The sequence below is a fragment of the Dermacentor andersoni genome, chromosome 5 (genome assembly GCF_023375885.2).
Source record: "Dermacentor andersoni chromosome 5, qqDerAnde1_hic_scaffold, whole genome shotgun sequence".
Classification (NCBI taxonomy): Eukaryota; Metazoa; Arthropoda; class Arachnida; order Ixodida; family Ixodidae; genus Dermacentor; species Dermacentor andersoni.
Genome location: NC_092818.1, coordinates 131,115,937 through 131,131,663, shown reverse-complemented (window position 1 = coordinate 131,131,663; position 15,727 = coordinate 131,115,937). Strand labels below are relative to the sequence as shown.

At 44.1% G+C, this 15,727-nt stretch overlaps 2 protein-coding genes across 2 annotated transcripts in view; one reads left to right on the top strand and one right to left on the bottom strand.

Moving 5' to 3' along the window:
* Positions 1-15,727, bottom strand: part of LOC126531174 (uncharacterized) — a 125,054-nt gene that overhangs the window by 82,189 nt on the left and 27,138 nt on the right. The gene's annotated exons all lie outside the window — the stretch shown is intronic.
* jus (EB domain-containing julius seizure protein) overlaps positions 1,393-15,727 on the top strand; it is a 203,676-nt gene continuing 189,341 nt past the window's right edge. The window contains exon 1 of the mRNA XM_050178591.2: positions 1,393-2,166. Coding sequence (XP_050034548.1) covers positions 2,028-2,166 — 139 coding nt within the window. The 5' untranslated portion in view covers positions 1,393-2,027. The remainder of the gene's footprint in view (positions 2,167-15,727) is intronic.

Genomic DNA, 15,727 nt, shown 5'->3' with positions numbered 1-15,727 from the left:
CCTATATATATATATATATATATATATATATATGTTACAAAGAAAGTCGAAGCGTGTTCATTTTTTTAATCGTGGAATTGAGTACCTAAAAGCAACCTATTATTCATAAATACTGTAAATAGCTCGTCCGTTTAAAACTACACAGATCCCTCGTGGGTAGAAAAAAGTCACTCAATAAGGACATTTGTGTAGCGAATGTAATTTTTGCATAGACTAAAGCACAAGTCGCTAGAAAGGCATCCGTTACAAATTGATAAGAATTTGCGCAGACTGTAACAACTGTATTTTGAAAGTAGATTTAGAAATGTCAATTAACCTCGATTAAGCTAGTCGTAATAGCCATTCGAGTGCACGGTTGCCTTCCGCTTCGCGGCTGCGGAGCTAATGGAATTAATGTAAGTAATTAATGTACAACGAGACAATCTAACATTTTTTTAGTGTCTCGTTCACATGGACTGAGGCGTCATTCTACCGTGCATGGTGGCTTCCGTCTGATAAATTCGTTGGAGGCGATACCCATGTCGTTCATAGGCAGTTGTAATAAACAAAACGTCGAATTAGCGACTTGAGCTCGCACACTTCTTTCTTTTCACCATCACTCTTCTTTTGCTCCTTCCCCCTTTCCCACTGCAGAGTAGCAGATCATAGTAGCCTTTAGTTTAGCCTACCATTCTGCCATGTGTGCTTAGCAAGAACATATTGCTTATTTTTATCACTTACCCCGATGACCTTTTTGTGCGACTTTTGCAGATGAAAGATAAATTGCATCAAGTCAGTAAAAGAATAAATTATGGGGTTTACGTGCCAAAACCACAATCTGATAACGAGCCACGCCGTAGTGGGGCACTCCATATTAATTTTGACAGCCCGAGGATTAATAGCGTGCATCTAAATTTAAGTACATGACCGTTCTTGCATTTTGCCCCCCACCAAAATGAATCTGTCATGGCCAGGCTCCAACCTGCGACATCGAGATCAACAGTGCAACGCCAAAGCCACTAAAGCTACCACGACGTTTGCATCAACAGAGTGATCATTGAATACAGATGTTAAGTTATTATGCTAGCGAAGGTAGAAAGCACAATATTGTATGTTAAATGCTTTTCGTGCATGTGGTATTTTTGAGATATTTCTTAGCTCCTCTTCGTATGTTAGTGTTAAATTATTACAATGCTTTAATGGCGCTCTTTCGAGGCACTCGCACAGGGATGTTAGCATTTCCAGAGATAATAGGTTAAAAAGTAATTTGCACGACACACCAAATTTTGGCATGCGTAACGAATGGAATTGCACGATCGTATCCATGATTTTTACACAATGACAATGGTAAACTTAGACATTCCGCGTATCACGGCCTTTACCACTACAGCTACCACAACTGCCACCATATTACTTTCACTACTTCTGGCCATAAGGCGGAATGCAGCGCATGAAATCAGGGGCTTGGGGATATTTCTTTCCCCGTAGTGCGAAAAAGAGGGCCAGGTATGAGACGAAACGCGTTCTATGTACTCTCCTGGGATGGCGCCACGCTTCAAGGTTGCAGCGCGCTTTTTTTTTTTTTTGTGATTGCTGCAATCCGCTTCTCTCTGCTCAACGATCGCCACCTCCATAAGCAAAGCAAGGCAAACCGAAAGACGAAATAAAATAAAGCTTACGGCTAAGCGACACGCGCGACTGGGAGATCACGTGGTGTCGCGTGCGCGAGAAAGAGGGCAGCACTGTTCGGCACGCAAGTGCCTCCACACCTAGCGGCGTTCGCGGCAACTAGATCGGGGTGCGGGCTTGCGGTGAAGCGGCTGGCCAGGGAGGGCAAGCTCCGGGGCTGGGGCTCTCTCGGTCGGCGTGTGTCGCATTGGTGCGCGCTCGACCTCGGCATGGGTCCCGTCGTAGGGCGTAGCTAGGACTCGCTGCTAGCAGCACTCGGTGCCCCGGCCTGCTCGAAGAAGGCGCAACCGGAGGAGGATCAACGCAGTTTGCTTTCTCGGGCGAAATAGGGAGAGAGTAGAAACAGAGGAAAGGCCGCGATGACGGTGTCTACCGTGCTCACGACGACGGCATCACCGCTTTTTATGATATTGCTGCTTCTGCTACGGGCAGGGCGGCCAGACTCGTCGGCTGCGTTCGCTGCACCATCTCCGGCCCCCGGTAATGATACAACGACCGGTGAGTGTTAACGGTATTGCGCCCACGCGCATGTTTTGGGACATCGCGGGTAGCCGTGTTGCAGAAAAAAGAAGGTAGCACGTCATCGCCACCACGTTCAATTGCCTGTACGCGCAAGTGCTTCAGCAAAAAAAAGAACGTCTGCTGTATGCAACAGTCATTGCTTGCAGGTTTTTACTTAGTGCGATCTCGTGAAGACGATTGCCAGATATGTGTTGGCCGTGTTGGTAAACGTACTTGAGAAGCACTTTAGTGCTAGCAGACACGTACACGAAAGAGACGTAGACAATTTAGCGCGCTCCGTGCGTCTGTTTTCTTATTGCACGTACCTGCTTGCGCTAACATGCTTTCGAAGTGCGGTTAGGTCGACTCTAAAACGGCGGTTCTGAACGTCCTGGAAGAAGTTCGTTTGCTTGTCATTGCGTGCTTATATTGTGACGCGCTTGTAGGAGTTGGACTGTGTTCGCGCGTGGCGAGAGACAGCGCGTGACAAGACAAGCTTGGCAACGTGCTTCACAGTGAAGCCTCGTAGGCCGACAAACAACGTCGCAATTACGAAGTTTCCGGCAAGCCTGTACTGCAAACGCTGAGATATTAGCCTTCAAGAAAAGGCGAAATCAACTAGCTCTATTCTATCTGTTTCCTGCTAGTTCGCAAGGTAAAAACCCAAGAAAAATAATTTTTTTTAAAGAACGCGTGATGTTGCCTTACATCCATGGGTTGTCACACAGAACAAAAAAGACAGCCCAACGCCATGATGTTCAAGTACTGTTCTCCACTCCTCAAAATCTAAAAAGCATGTGCAAGAGGGTGAACGCATGATCCAAAGAGGGCAATTGAGGTGCTACGGTCTGTCAGACTAAGCACGTGAAAAAGTACGTGGAATGTGCTACTTCAGTGGTTTACCAAGTCCCACTAGATTGCGGGAAAGTGTACGTTGGACAAACTGGACGTTGTCTAAATGATAGGGTACGGGAGCACAAATACACGTGCCAGCTTCTGAAGGCACTTAGCAACTTGGCTGGACACTGCAAACAATGCAGATGCTCTCCGCTACTAGAAAGCGCCACAGTCGTTGGCACATCAAAAACAAAAACGTAGCGAGAAATATGGGAGGCACTTGCGATAGCTAAAGAAAAAGAGATGTGCGTAAGCACACCGTCTATCGCGCTTATCGAAGCTGAGGTCGAGTTTGCCAGGGCGAACGGGTGCAAGTGAACGATGTATGCCTGACCCAAAGTATGATCACATGTCGTCACCTTGCCATATCTTTTTGTATCCCCTCCCCACGTCATATCTCCTTGTATATAAGCGCGTTCTTTAACAGTATTAAACAGTCGGTAGTTTGCGCTACGTACGTCCGCGTACTCTCCTTCACTTAAATCGTCAATGTAACACTAAGCGCAGTATAATGATGGACTGTCTCTGTGTAATCTACATTGTCTTAAATTTAATTTCATTTTATTTATTTACTCTCAAGGCCAAAAAATAATTGTCAATATTACGTGCCTTTCCTTTAACGCTGCTCGCCCTGTACTTCCAGGGCCGTTCGGCGTTACAGAAAGTAGTGGGTAACGGAGAACAATACATGTGTGGAAAGCAGATTAATAAAGATGATCATATATAGCAGACCTGAAGGCTTCGGGTACTGTCATGGAGATGGCGGAGGCGGGAAGGTGATTCCCGTCCACGCTGGTCTTCGGAACAAATGAATCAAAACAAAGATTACTCCTGCAGTTTATCACGCCAACTTTGAATCGGTGGTCCATGCGGGACGAAAAGTAAGTAGGAGTAATAAAAAGTTATTGCTTTAGAATTTATTGGTGAAATATATTTTGTGAAAGAGGCATAAACGAGAATTACGATGGTGTAAGGAAAGGTAAGGAAGATTGAATGTTTCCTTCATAAGCGTTACACTAGCTGAACGAGAATAATTAGAAAATATAATATGAACAGATAGATCTTGGATGGATTCGAGAACTTGTATGAGTGATTTGGTTTGGGGATCCCAAACGGAAGAGGCATACTCTAATTTCGGGCGCACAAGAGTCTTATATAGAAGTAGTTTTATGGACCAGAAGCCAAGGAAATATTACGGCGAAGGAAAGCAAATGTACGGTGAGCATTAATAGTGATACATTCAACGTGCACTTTACATGATAAGTTGGCGGTAATGTAAACGCCAAAATACTTATAACCAGAGACAAAAGTTAAGGGAGAGTTATTAAGGAAGTAGGTGCATGAAACTGGTTAGGCGCACGCGTTATTCTCATTGCTTTGCACTTACCAATATTTAGCTTCATAGACCAGGTGCGACGCAAAGGGGAGATATTATCCAGTTAAGATTAAAACGTGGCTGCATCAGAATGTTTAGATATTTGTCTATATAATACGCGATTCTCAGCATAAAGTCTAAATTGTGATTAAATGGAGTCAGGAAGGTCATAATATAAATTAGGAAAAGCAGATGACCTAGTATGGAGCCTTGGGCAACTCCGGAGGTTACGGGGCATAAAGGTGAGTCACAGTCATTAATTGTAACGTACTGGGTACGGCCCTGCAAAAAGCACTCGATCCACCTCCTCAAATTAGTACCAGGATTTAGTTTACGAAGCTTGAAAAGTAGTAGTTGATGTGACACAGTATCAACTGCCTTCGCAAAATCTAAAAAGATGCAACCCACAAAATATGAACAATGCAAAATGGAAAACAAATCATTAGTAAAAGCGAGCAGTTGAGTTTCACTTAAGTGGTATTTGTGAACACCATGCTGATTAGGTGTGAAGAAACAGTTTCATTCTAGGTGCCACATAAGGCTAGAATATATTATGTGTTCAAGCAACTTGCATGGAACTGACGTTAATAAAATAAGTCTGTAGTTGCGAGGGATATGATCGTTGCTAGATTTGTGCACCGGAATCCCCTTTCGTATCTTCCAGCCGTCCAGCAACGTGGCACCCTGTGATGAATGCGAAAGTACTTACGACAGTATAATGGGTGACTATGTCTGTGTGCTTTTTCAAAAACTTGTGGTTAATACCATCAGTACCAGCTGACGATGAAATTTTCGCCACTTGAATGACTTTAGAAATGCCTACCCAGTCAGGTGAAGAAATAATAGAAAAGGCTATTAATCCAACATATGAAAAACATGACGAAAATGTGCTGTCGAGTAGAATACAACATTGTTTATTTGGGATAAAAATTCTTCGATCGTTTTGATTCTTCGATCGTTTTCGATTCATGCGTGTCGATAATATTCGAAAGCTTGCGTGGATTTGAAGTAAGTAAAGAAGGAAGGGGTGAATGAAAATAATTGGGTTTGGCACGGATGACGGCACGTTTATACTCCGCAGCGGTAGATTGATAAGCCAACCTCGCTCTGTCAGTGTCAAGATATATATATATATATATATATATATATATATATACAGGTTTGCATCCATTGATGCTCATCTGGCCCCCAAACAATAATTGTCGACATCATGCGCATTTCCTTTAACGCTGCTCGCCCTGTACTTCCAAATCGTGAACGGCATGCGCGTTGTCAGCGTGACATAGCATGCTTGACAGGAAAGTAACGAGTGCAGAGTTTTCAAGAAAGAAAACGCAGGCAAGATGGATGACGAACATTTTTGGGGAACACGAGATGCCCCAAAAGGTGTAAACATTGCTTAGTGTGTCGGTAACAGTAAGCCTTAAAACTGAGCACAGCTTTATCAGTTATATATTTACTGACGTTTATGACGTGGACATGAAATGCAGACCAGTGGAAATCAGCACTTCTGTGGAATCTCAGTGATGTTGCTTATCTTAGATAGACAATGTCACTTAGTAAATTGTTTAAGTGCAAAACGTTGCCATGAGAAAGGAAAGTTGTTAGCCTGTAGCATTGTGTCAGTATCATCACGCAGTGGAAGTAGCCAGATTATACAGGATGCTCAATTCTAAAAATAAGTGTCGCGATAGTTTCGCAAGCGTATTTAATTGCAATTTCATACTCTTGCTACCCGGATATGTATTCCATGTCAACGCAACCATGGTCCACGTTGACACAGCAACAGCATAAATGCGAAGGTTGTAGGTTCAGTCCCCACCTGCGGCAAGTTCTTTTTTCATCCACTTTCATTTTCATTAATTTATCGTCACTTTATTCCATTTATTAAGCACAAGTAATTTCCTCTATGTTGTCCTTGGTGTCAGTGTTTATTGGCTTCTTATGATATGACTAATAAAGATCGGGCCCCTCGGTTAACCCCTTTTCTTCTCCTTTATAAAGATACAGGACACTTCAAGGAGCCCTAATGTCCAGCGACAAATAGGCAGAATCTACCAGCGAGCGAAAGGAAAGAAAACAAGAACAAAGGACGAGCGCAAATAGTAAGCGTAGCCGCCATTAAGACTAGCCAGCTGCCCTTAGCTTACCGTAATGTCCCTCATCATAATGCTGCGGATTAATAAAAGGAAACACTCTATCCTTGTGTTAAAGTAAAAGAGGCAGGAACTCCTTCTTTCGTAGATATTTGCTACCTAAGTCATTACTTCAGCGCCCCTGTGCTTAATGAGAGAACTAATGAACTTTCTCGCTAAAATGCTAATCTCCAGCATTCTGACGCTAACGTACTTTTTCTGTCTTGACGATGTTAATATTGAGGCTACCCTACGTAATTTAATAAAACAAGAAAGAGCGAACCCCTAATGGCATGATTCCTCCATGAGTGTCCGTTTAGATTAGTTATCTTGGCTCCCTAGAGCATTTTTGGTTTATGTTATTTTTGTGACAAAAAGCATCGATGTTCGAAATGTGAGGAAAATTCTAAAAAGCCAGCATTACAGAAGCAAATGAGTCCAGTACTTTGCAAGTTGCTTGCAGAGCAGCGAAGAAACGCCAATAACGAAATAGCAACGAATTAAATAAGCAGCCATCCTCCAGCTATGCTTACCAAAATAATGTCACTATTATGTCGTTATATTACGACATATGATATGTTGGTTGGCTTTAGACATCATATAAGTTGACCTAAATAATGCAGCGCACCGTGGAGAATAATGAAGAAAGTCTTATCAGTTTGTTGGCAGCACTTGCAAGAAGTTTCCGTACAACTACATGAGTTTCTAACTCCCCACTGGCTCCAACGGCACAACTATTTTCCGTGGTAACGAAAGGCCAAATGGCACCTCGTAATGTCTAGAAAGACGACTTTGCTAGGAAGACAGTTCGCAAAGGGTTGCTTGAACGGCCCGGCTAGCTAGAAGAGTTGACTGTTGGGCTAGTTGGTCGTCCATATTTGAAGTAGTAGCTTAGCGCGAATAAAACCACGGACACAAGGTAGACAGACAAGGACAAGGATGATACTTTGGGTATTGATTTTTGCCGGCTAGCTGCCGGCAAAAATCAATACCCAAAGTATAAGTTGTGTTCGTTGGCCATGAACGCCTTCTGGCGGAAAAGGAAGCATACGAGAAAGCAAGCTAACAGGAAAGCCAAAGTGAAACTGTGTTTTCAATTTGCAGAAACTGTTAATTATTCATCATTTAGCCAGGCCTCCGTGAGTGTTAACAAGCGTTGAAGGGCAGTGAGATTTTCGAAAGATACGACAGAAAAATAAAACGTAACAAGCCTAACTAGTCTCGGTTAGTACTGCACTCTAACCATGCCGTTTACACCGAACATCATGCTACTAGGATGTGAGTCTGATAGCGCGTGCTCCTGTAATACTGTGCTGAGTGTATTTTTTCTTTAGGTTACTAGTATCTCCGGTTCGATTCTTGATCACATCCCATTTTCTTTCCACAAAAGCTTAAAAATAGAAACCCCTCTGCTTGGAATCGTGGGCACAGCAATACAGAGCTGTATAGTTAGTTTTGCCTTTCGAAGTGTTTGGTCCAACTCGACAGTTGGAACGTAAGTGGCGCAAGGATAGAAAATGTTTCTAGACGAAGTTATTGGGCAACCCCGCGGTTGTTCAGAATGTCGAAAGGACCCCGGCCGAGAAACCATTAAAAAGGGACGAACCACTGAACAGAACATCCTTATAGTCCAGACTATTTGGTGTGAACACATCAAAACCTGCGGCCATCCTTTTCTCGCACGTGGCGCGATTTCGCCCCTTTCCGTAAGGCTCCATCTAGCGTGAGCTTTGCTGCAAATGAGTACGCCATGCTCTGACTATGTGGAAGCTAGCTCCGACGGTTCTTTCGCAAGGGGATTTCCCGAGCCCAACAGGAAGGCGTGCGCTCCGGGCGTCCTAATGGCGCAGTGTCCCTTCACAGTGCCACGGTCGCGTTCCCGCTAAAAAACTGATCGATACTAGTGGGTCTTCTCGCCTGGCTGGCCTCTCCCTGTCGCTTGTGTCGGCTTTCTGGTCGCCGCTACAGTGGAACACGCGGGTCTCTCCGGCTGATTCGGTGTGTCAGGGTCACCGGCGTGATTTAAGGGCGCTGTGCGTTACACGAGGCCCGTCAGTAGACAAGTAGCAGTATGCATTCATCACTATGCGCCTCTTTGATGCTTGCAGTGGGTAGCACAATGCGACCCGCGTTTCCTTATAAAAGGTCTTGGTGGAATCTCATGCGTGTTACTAAAAGAAAAGGAAAGAAACACACGGGCATGCACAGCGTACGTCTGCTTGACAGGAGGAATGGAACCATCACTCAAATGTTTTCGTTAATAAAGCTATCACTGTCTCCCATCTGTTAAGTCTGGCTGCTTTGTTTCACCCAATTTATGACGGGAAACCGGAATGGTGCTTCACTGTATTATGATCGTTGTAAAGGAGATGCCAACTTTACAAAACGCTTATGGCTCAGCCGCAGCCATTCATTTATTCATTCATTCAGTAATTCATGTATTCATTCAATTGATTAATTTGCTCACTCATTTAGTTAATTAATTATGAAGGAATAATTCAGTCTTTCCGTTACTTTACGCATTATTTCATTCATTTTGTCGCAGGTTGAAGCAACCCTGAGCTTGTCAGCCACAAGAATAAGTTTATCATAGAAGCGAGGAAATATGCAAGAGGAAAGTAGAAAATGAAGACACAATGAAACGAAGCTTATGACATACAGTCGCAATGAACATGGTCCTCTAAGCTAAGTAACTTAGTAAATTGCGCTTTAAAAAGCGAAAGTTCTTTTTTGCTTCGTGAACCACTGCGAATTGACACCAAGAAATACTTTTTACTGCGACATCAGCTAAAAGCTGTAACCTAGGTTAGCTTTGTCCTTCCCTTTTTCCTCTCCGTTACGCTAAATGGGACAGCGTTGGTCATCGTCGTCATCAAGTTGCCGTCGTACGTCGTCAGGCCACATCCTTTCTTGCTGAGCAGCGAACTCTCCCATAAGGCGACGAAAAAAAAACTTCACCAACGTTACTGCATTGCTTGCGCTGCGGACACCCAACGCTCCAGAAAACCGAAAACCGACCTATCCCTGTAAGCCTCAAACACAGTTCCGGATATAGGAAAATTAGAACAACTTTTTCACTTTTCCACTTAGCTATTGAGTGTACATTCATGCTCCTCCCCCCTCCCCCACCCCCCCAAAAAAAGAAGAAAACTATAAAATTTTATTATCTAAATAAGTGTTATTCCAACAACAATTAACTAGCAATGGGCCTGCTGAACTAACCACAACTGAAAGGTCCATCCAGCGTTACTAAAAATGCTAGTATATCCTTGGGTTAAACTTCGCGCTCAGAAATCAAAATTTTGTGGTACAAAAGCAGTGTACAATGTGATACACTGGCCATTGCAGGGTTATATGTGATTCACAAGGTAGTGCCTGCGAGCGCATCGTTGTTCTGCGTAATGAAAAAGTAAACCATGATAGAGTACCTGCGTACGCATAGTCAGCTCATGGGTATCTCAAAAAACCCACGTGCCTGCTTTTAGAAGAGTGCATTATGGGGTAACGGTTTTATTGCAGAGTTGGAACACCAAATTAGCTGTTACATGCGAACGATGGCCGTATAGGCCGAAGGCAGCCAAATAAGCGTTTACGTGATTAGAACAAATCAGCACATTAAGCAAGTGCAAACTGCCTCGGCCAGGTGAGTTGAAGTTGCACGTGAACTGTCGGGGGCAATTTTCACTTGCAGTCGGACGCACTAACCAGTGCACTATAAGACTACGTTCGCGCTTGCCAATACGTGAAATCTTTCGGAAGCTACGTAGGCTCTGAGTGGGCTTGTGTCTGTACGTCGACTTCGAAGGCCACAGTAGGCAGTTTTGCAGTGCACGTGGACGCGGTTGAGTTCATCACAAAGAAAACAATTTTCTTGAGAACGGTGTCCTACGTGAGGGCTTGCTGCTGTCGCAGTGAGATCAGAGGCGGAAGAATTCCCGAAGTTTGCAGAGGTATTGATGTTTGTTTCTTTGTTTGTTTGTTTTCTATGAGCTGAATATATCGATCTGGCATTGAAGAACGGCCACCCTAAATACCACAGCTGACGAACGCGCACGCACTAATTTACGTAAAAGCAGTACCATCTCTTACCAGCCCAGTACTGGTTCACTGCTTTCACTGAGATAAATTTTAGAAATACCGCTATGCCTTCTAATGGTCTAGCTAAGTCTCGAAATAAGGGTACAAACCAGCTTTCAAAAGAACTCCTTATGCTACTAACAGACTGGTCATGAATACACCCCCGATAATTTACAAGATATAACTTCCCATACAGAGGTGAGTTATAGTATAATCTCACAGCCGGCAAGCTAGCAAGTACGAGGGCAAATCAGAAAGTCTTTGCTCTATTTCTTTTAGCCAAATTACGGCTGTAAATGCGAAGTCAACATATCCATTCCCAGCGGTGGAGCTTTCTTGGACCGGCCCGGCCTTATCTGCCGGCAGCGTCGCGGCACGGCGCTGCTGTCAGTTATATAAGATGGCGGTCGTGCTTCATACGTCCATGGCGTACGAGTAACGTAGTGTGGTTCGTTTTCTAAGGAGTAAAGGACGAATGCCCATCTAAATCCACAGCGAGATGCAGCCTACGTATGGGGAGATCTGCCTCACTTTCAGAAGTGTGAGGTGGTGGTGTGTGTTCGCAAAAGGCCGTAAGGACTTGCATGACAATGAGCGTTTCGGGAGGCCGTGTGCGTCGCTGAGTGACGACATTTCCCGCGTGGATGCAATAGATCCACCCACAATACAGTCCGGACCTCGCCCGGAGTGATTTACATGTTTTCTGTCCACTGAAGAAGTTGCTGGCAGGACCGGGATTCACGTGCAACGATAAAGCCGACAGCAGTCCGACGATGGTTCCACAATCAGCTGGACGAATTCTACCATAGAGACATCTCAAATTTAGCGCTGCGATGGGATAAATGTCTTAACCCGTGTGGGGACTAGGTGGAAAAATAGTGCTAGGTACGTAGAATAGTGCATATTTCTGTAATTACTTGTATGTACCTTATTTTGCCTAATAAAAAATAGGGGCAAAGACTTTCTGATTCGATATAGTATAATCTCCGATACAGTGAGTAAACCGCCATTAGGCTGATTGGACTCAGCAGAGCAGTGAATCATCTCTGGCAGGCACTGCGGATGTCTCCAGGTAATTTTTATTTTCCAGTGGAGGTTTTTTCAAAGGCTGAGGCTGTAAGAATTAAATAACGCTAATTCAACTTTATCTGTGCATGTCTGAGAAGTTGGAGAGCCACCTATTGATTGTTGCACTGTTTTTGCTGATTAGCAAGCATAACCTCTTATCCTAAGTAATGATTACTGGGGTTCTCCATAAACCAGATTAGGTTAGCCTGGGTCTCCTTCGGCTGAAAAGCGAAGGATTGGGATCTCTTGAGATGCGATGCATAATAATTTCACATCATTTTTTTTTTTCTGCCATTGCAGCAGTTTGTATATGCGTCTTAGCTGTTGGTTAGATTATTTGTGTGGTGCCGCCGCCGTAGAACCTGTGTGGTGATAGCAAAAACTTTGTCCTGCGTACGTATAAAAGACAGTCCAAATATTTTTTTGTTGGAAAGCTAGCTATAGCCAACTTACTTCTGCTTACATTACACATTCTGCAATCAGGATGCAGAAAATGTGTGCTTGCGTGTGCGCGCGCGTCTGTGTGCGCACGTGTGTATGCGTGCATGCATTCAATTGTTTGAAACAAGTTCAGGTCGAGGTTTCTTGAATAAATACTGTTGCAAGAAGGCAAAATAATGCGCGACGACTTTTGAGCTGCTTTGATCGCACATTTCTCATTGTAGCTGCAAAATTAAGATTCGTGGAAACATTTCTCCTGGTGAGTGATTCCGTGTTCTATGTGGCAGTATTCCTACAAACATATAAATCGTAATCTGAGAGATGTTGCAACGGCCGCCCACGTTATCGCGTAACCGAGCCAGTCTTGCATGGTTTAACTGTGAGACGGCTGTCTTCGAGTGAGCGGTTACTGGAAGAGGATTACAACCACGCGCAATCTCATCATGTGTATTGCGGTTACTTCTTGGTAGTCTTTCCTTTCAAGGGATCAACTTTGATGTGCCGCGCCACTAAGACTGCTTAGTACTAATACGCCACTAAGACTGCTTAGTACTAATACGGGCGTGATTAGATGTAGCTATATGGCTAGCATGCCAGCAGCTGCAAGCTTCTCCAAGACGCTACAAATGTAGCATGTAAAATGTCAACTTCACAAATAGTATTACACTTCTCAGCGTTCATACTAAACGACAGAGTTCCGAGATTCTGGCGCATGAAACTGGGATGTTTGATGAGTTTTTATAGTACTTCATGCAAGCATAGACATCAAACATTATAATGGAACTGCTGAAGTTTCGATGCCTCGGTCCCTTTCACGTTCGTGTTCTTAAGACTGGTTCAATGTCACTGCCAGCTTAAGGACTATGAAAGTCAGCAGCAGGCAATGACTCAAAGGCGGCTGTCGAAGGACGGCAGCGCGTAGGATGAGGGGGATAGGGGCGTACGCCATGCTCTCTCAGTTCCGTATGCTGCGGTTGATTTTCCCTAATCCGTTCTTTCTTTGGTGTCGCCGACGGCGCCTTCGATCGTGCCTCGCCTCTCGAGCAAGACCCACTCGGATCAGTTTTTCGCCGCTCGAGCTGCCACTGTCATTTCGCGCGATGTGTGGGTCGAGGCGCCAGACTAGGCTCTCGTGTGACACAACTGATCTCTCGTTGGACCTTGCGAGCGGCCTTGTCGGCAGGGGAATTGAAGCAATGCGGAACTGATTAGCCAGTGAAGTCGACATTCGCGCTGCAATATGCCTTGGCTTTGCCGGTTGATCTCATCTCCCTTGTAAACACGTGCCTTTGCATGAAGCAACGGCAGAAGGCTTGCAAGGTTAAAAATAAATGGGATGACTCTGTTGTGTATTGTGTATTGTATTCTATATTGTGGTGGAACATTCCAGCTAACATTTGAATTGCAGCATTATGTCTTGTTTCCTTTTTTTATCCAAATAAACATCAACATGAGGTGACAGTGGCGTATACGTGCTTGTTTAACTTTGAAGGCTTACAGACGAGTGCTAAGAGGCTTTTTTTTCAACTGGACCTCATACACTGCCATGAAATAGCTACCGTACACGCAGTGTTATCTAATATATTCTAACCGAAAGGACCCTGATGTAACTGAAGTTTCCATACTAATTCAACGAATGCTTTCATTCTGAAACGTTTGTGTTAGAAATGATGCAACGCCTTGTTGATATATATGGTATAAAGGTTACAAACAGGGATAAACTACATCAGAAAGGCTGGCCAACCTTTCGATAAGGAGAATCTATCTTCGTCAAACGCGGCCTCGTAATCGTCGGCTGGTTAGCTTTAACGGTTTAGTAAATTGACATCACATGCGATCGTTGTCGAGGGCAGCTGGCTGTAAAGAGAAAGACTGAAAAGAAAGTGGGTGCTGTATTTTGACGTCCCTAGGCGTGGTTTCTAAGACGAGGAGACAAGAGCGCACAAGAGAAAAAAAAAAAAAACGGATGGAAGAACAAATATTAGGGTGCCAGCAAAAAAAGAAAGAAAGAACGGGAGGGGGCAGGTGCGCAAGGGAAAAGGGCTCATATGTTCAATATATGCGCAAAAGCGCAGAAGAGAATAATAGATTGAGTGTTAGGGGAGAGGCAGGGAAGAACAGAAAATGGAGGAATGGGTGAGATTGGGAATCGAGGTTAGCTGGTGGCATAAGGTGTTTTGTGCCTTTGTTAATGACATGAGAGTTTCAGGTTCCAGTTACAGCTTTTAGCGATTCTAAATTGCCACGTGCCAAATTGATCCGCGTCGGGTGTAGGCATGTAAACTTGTGTACGAGGTATGATTCTGTATACTCACGCTCGCCAGGTGAATAGAAATTTGTTTGTGGTATATAGAGCCTTGCTTTATAGAATATATTGCCATGATCAATGATATGGCTGGCTATTGCTTTAGGTAAATTGTGTTTGTATCTGCGCGATGGCCGTTGAGTCTTCTATGAATTTGTTGTTCACTCTCACCTATGTCCACTCTCACAAGCGGCACATTCTAGACAGCAGACTACATTGCTTGACGTGCAGGTGAAACTCGAAGCTACCTTGTGAAGGTAATTCGACGCTGTACTTCTTTACTGCAGTAGAAGATTGAATATGTTTGCATTTAGTACACCTGGGGTGGCCACAGGGACCGGATGTTGGCTTCGTCTTTGTCCTTAGTTTGGCGTGTACAAGAATGCGCTTGAAATTAGCGTCTGTAGACTACTATGGGCGGGTCGAGAGAGATGTTAAGTTTCTTGTTGCTATTGAGAATTGGGTATTGTTGACTGAGGATGTTGTTTACGTTTGGGAGTGCGTTAAAAATTTATTAGTAAGAAGAGGGGTTGTTCTTGTGATCTTAGGTCGGGGTTAGAGGACCTCGGCTTGATCAAGTTTGGTTGCATCGATGTAGGCTTTTTGAAGGGCAGTGTTCGGGTGGTTCCTGTTTTATAGGGTCTCTTTAACGTGATCGAGACTATCTATGTAGTCATGGTGTTCAGCACAAATGCGACGTAGTCGTGTGGCTTGACTTTAAAGATGCCTTGTTTGCAATGTCTGGGATGGCAACTTGTACAATATCCAAAATAAAAAAGGGGGCCTCCCATAGGTTCTTCAATAAAATGTTGGCCAGCCTTTCTGAGGCACCTTATTCCTGTTTATAACCTTTATACTACGTGTGCAACTCCGTCTGTCCACCTCCTTTTTGATTTTCTTTGAATATAGTAAATTTGTTACATTTAATGCCCTCTGATATCTCACGATAAATTCAGTGCTTCTGGTTATGCGCGTAGGCACTTCATGTTGTGACGCTAGGTGCGTGAGAACTCTATTTCATGCAGGGTTTTCCTCGATAAATTGTGCTTTGGTGCAATGACAGTTTCTGAAGTCTAACTAACAAACAGCGCTGTTTTGTTTGCCAGATGAGGTGCTACTGTTGTGTATTCCTGCCTGCCATGTGCATGAAACGGCATATGTCACGTCCTGAAACTTTTAAACTGACGCTCACCCTTTAATTGTCGAAGCGTTTCTTGTCTGTAGGACGGATGCTCTTAATAGGGCATGAACAGGCTTCAG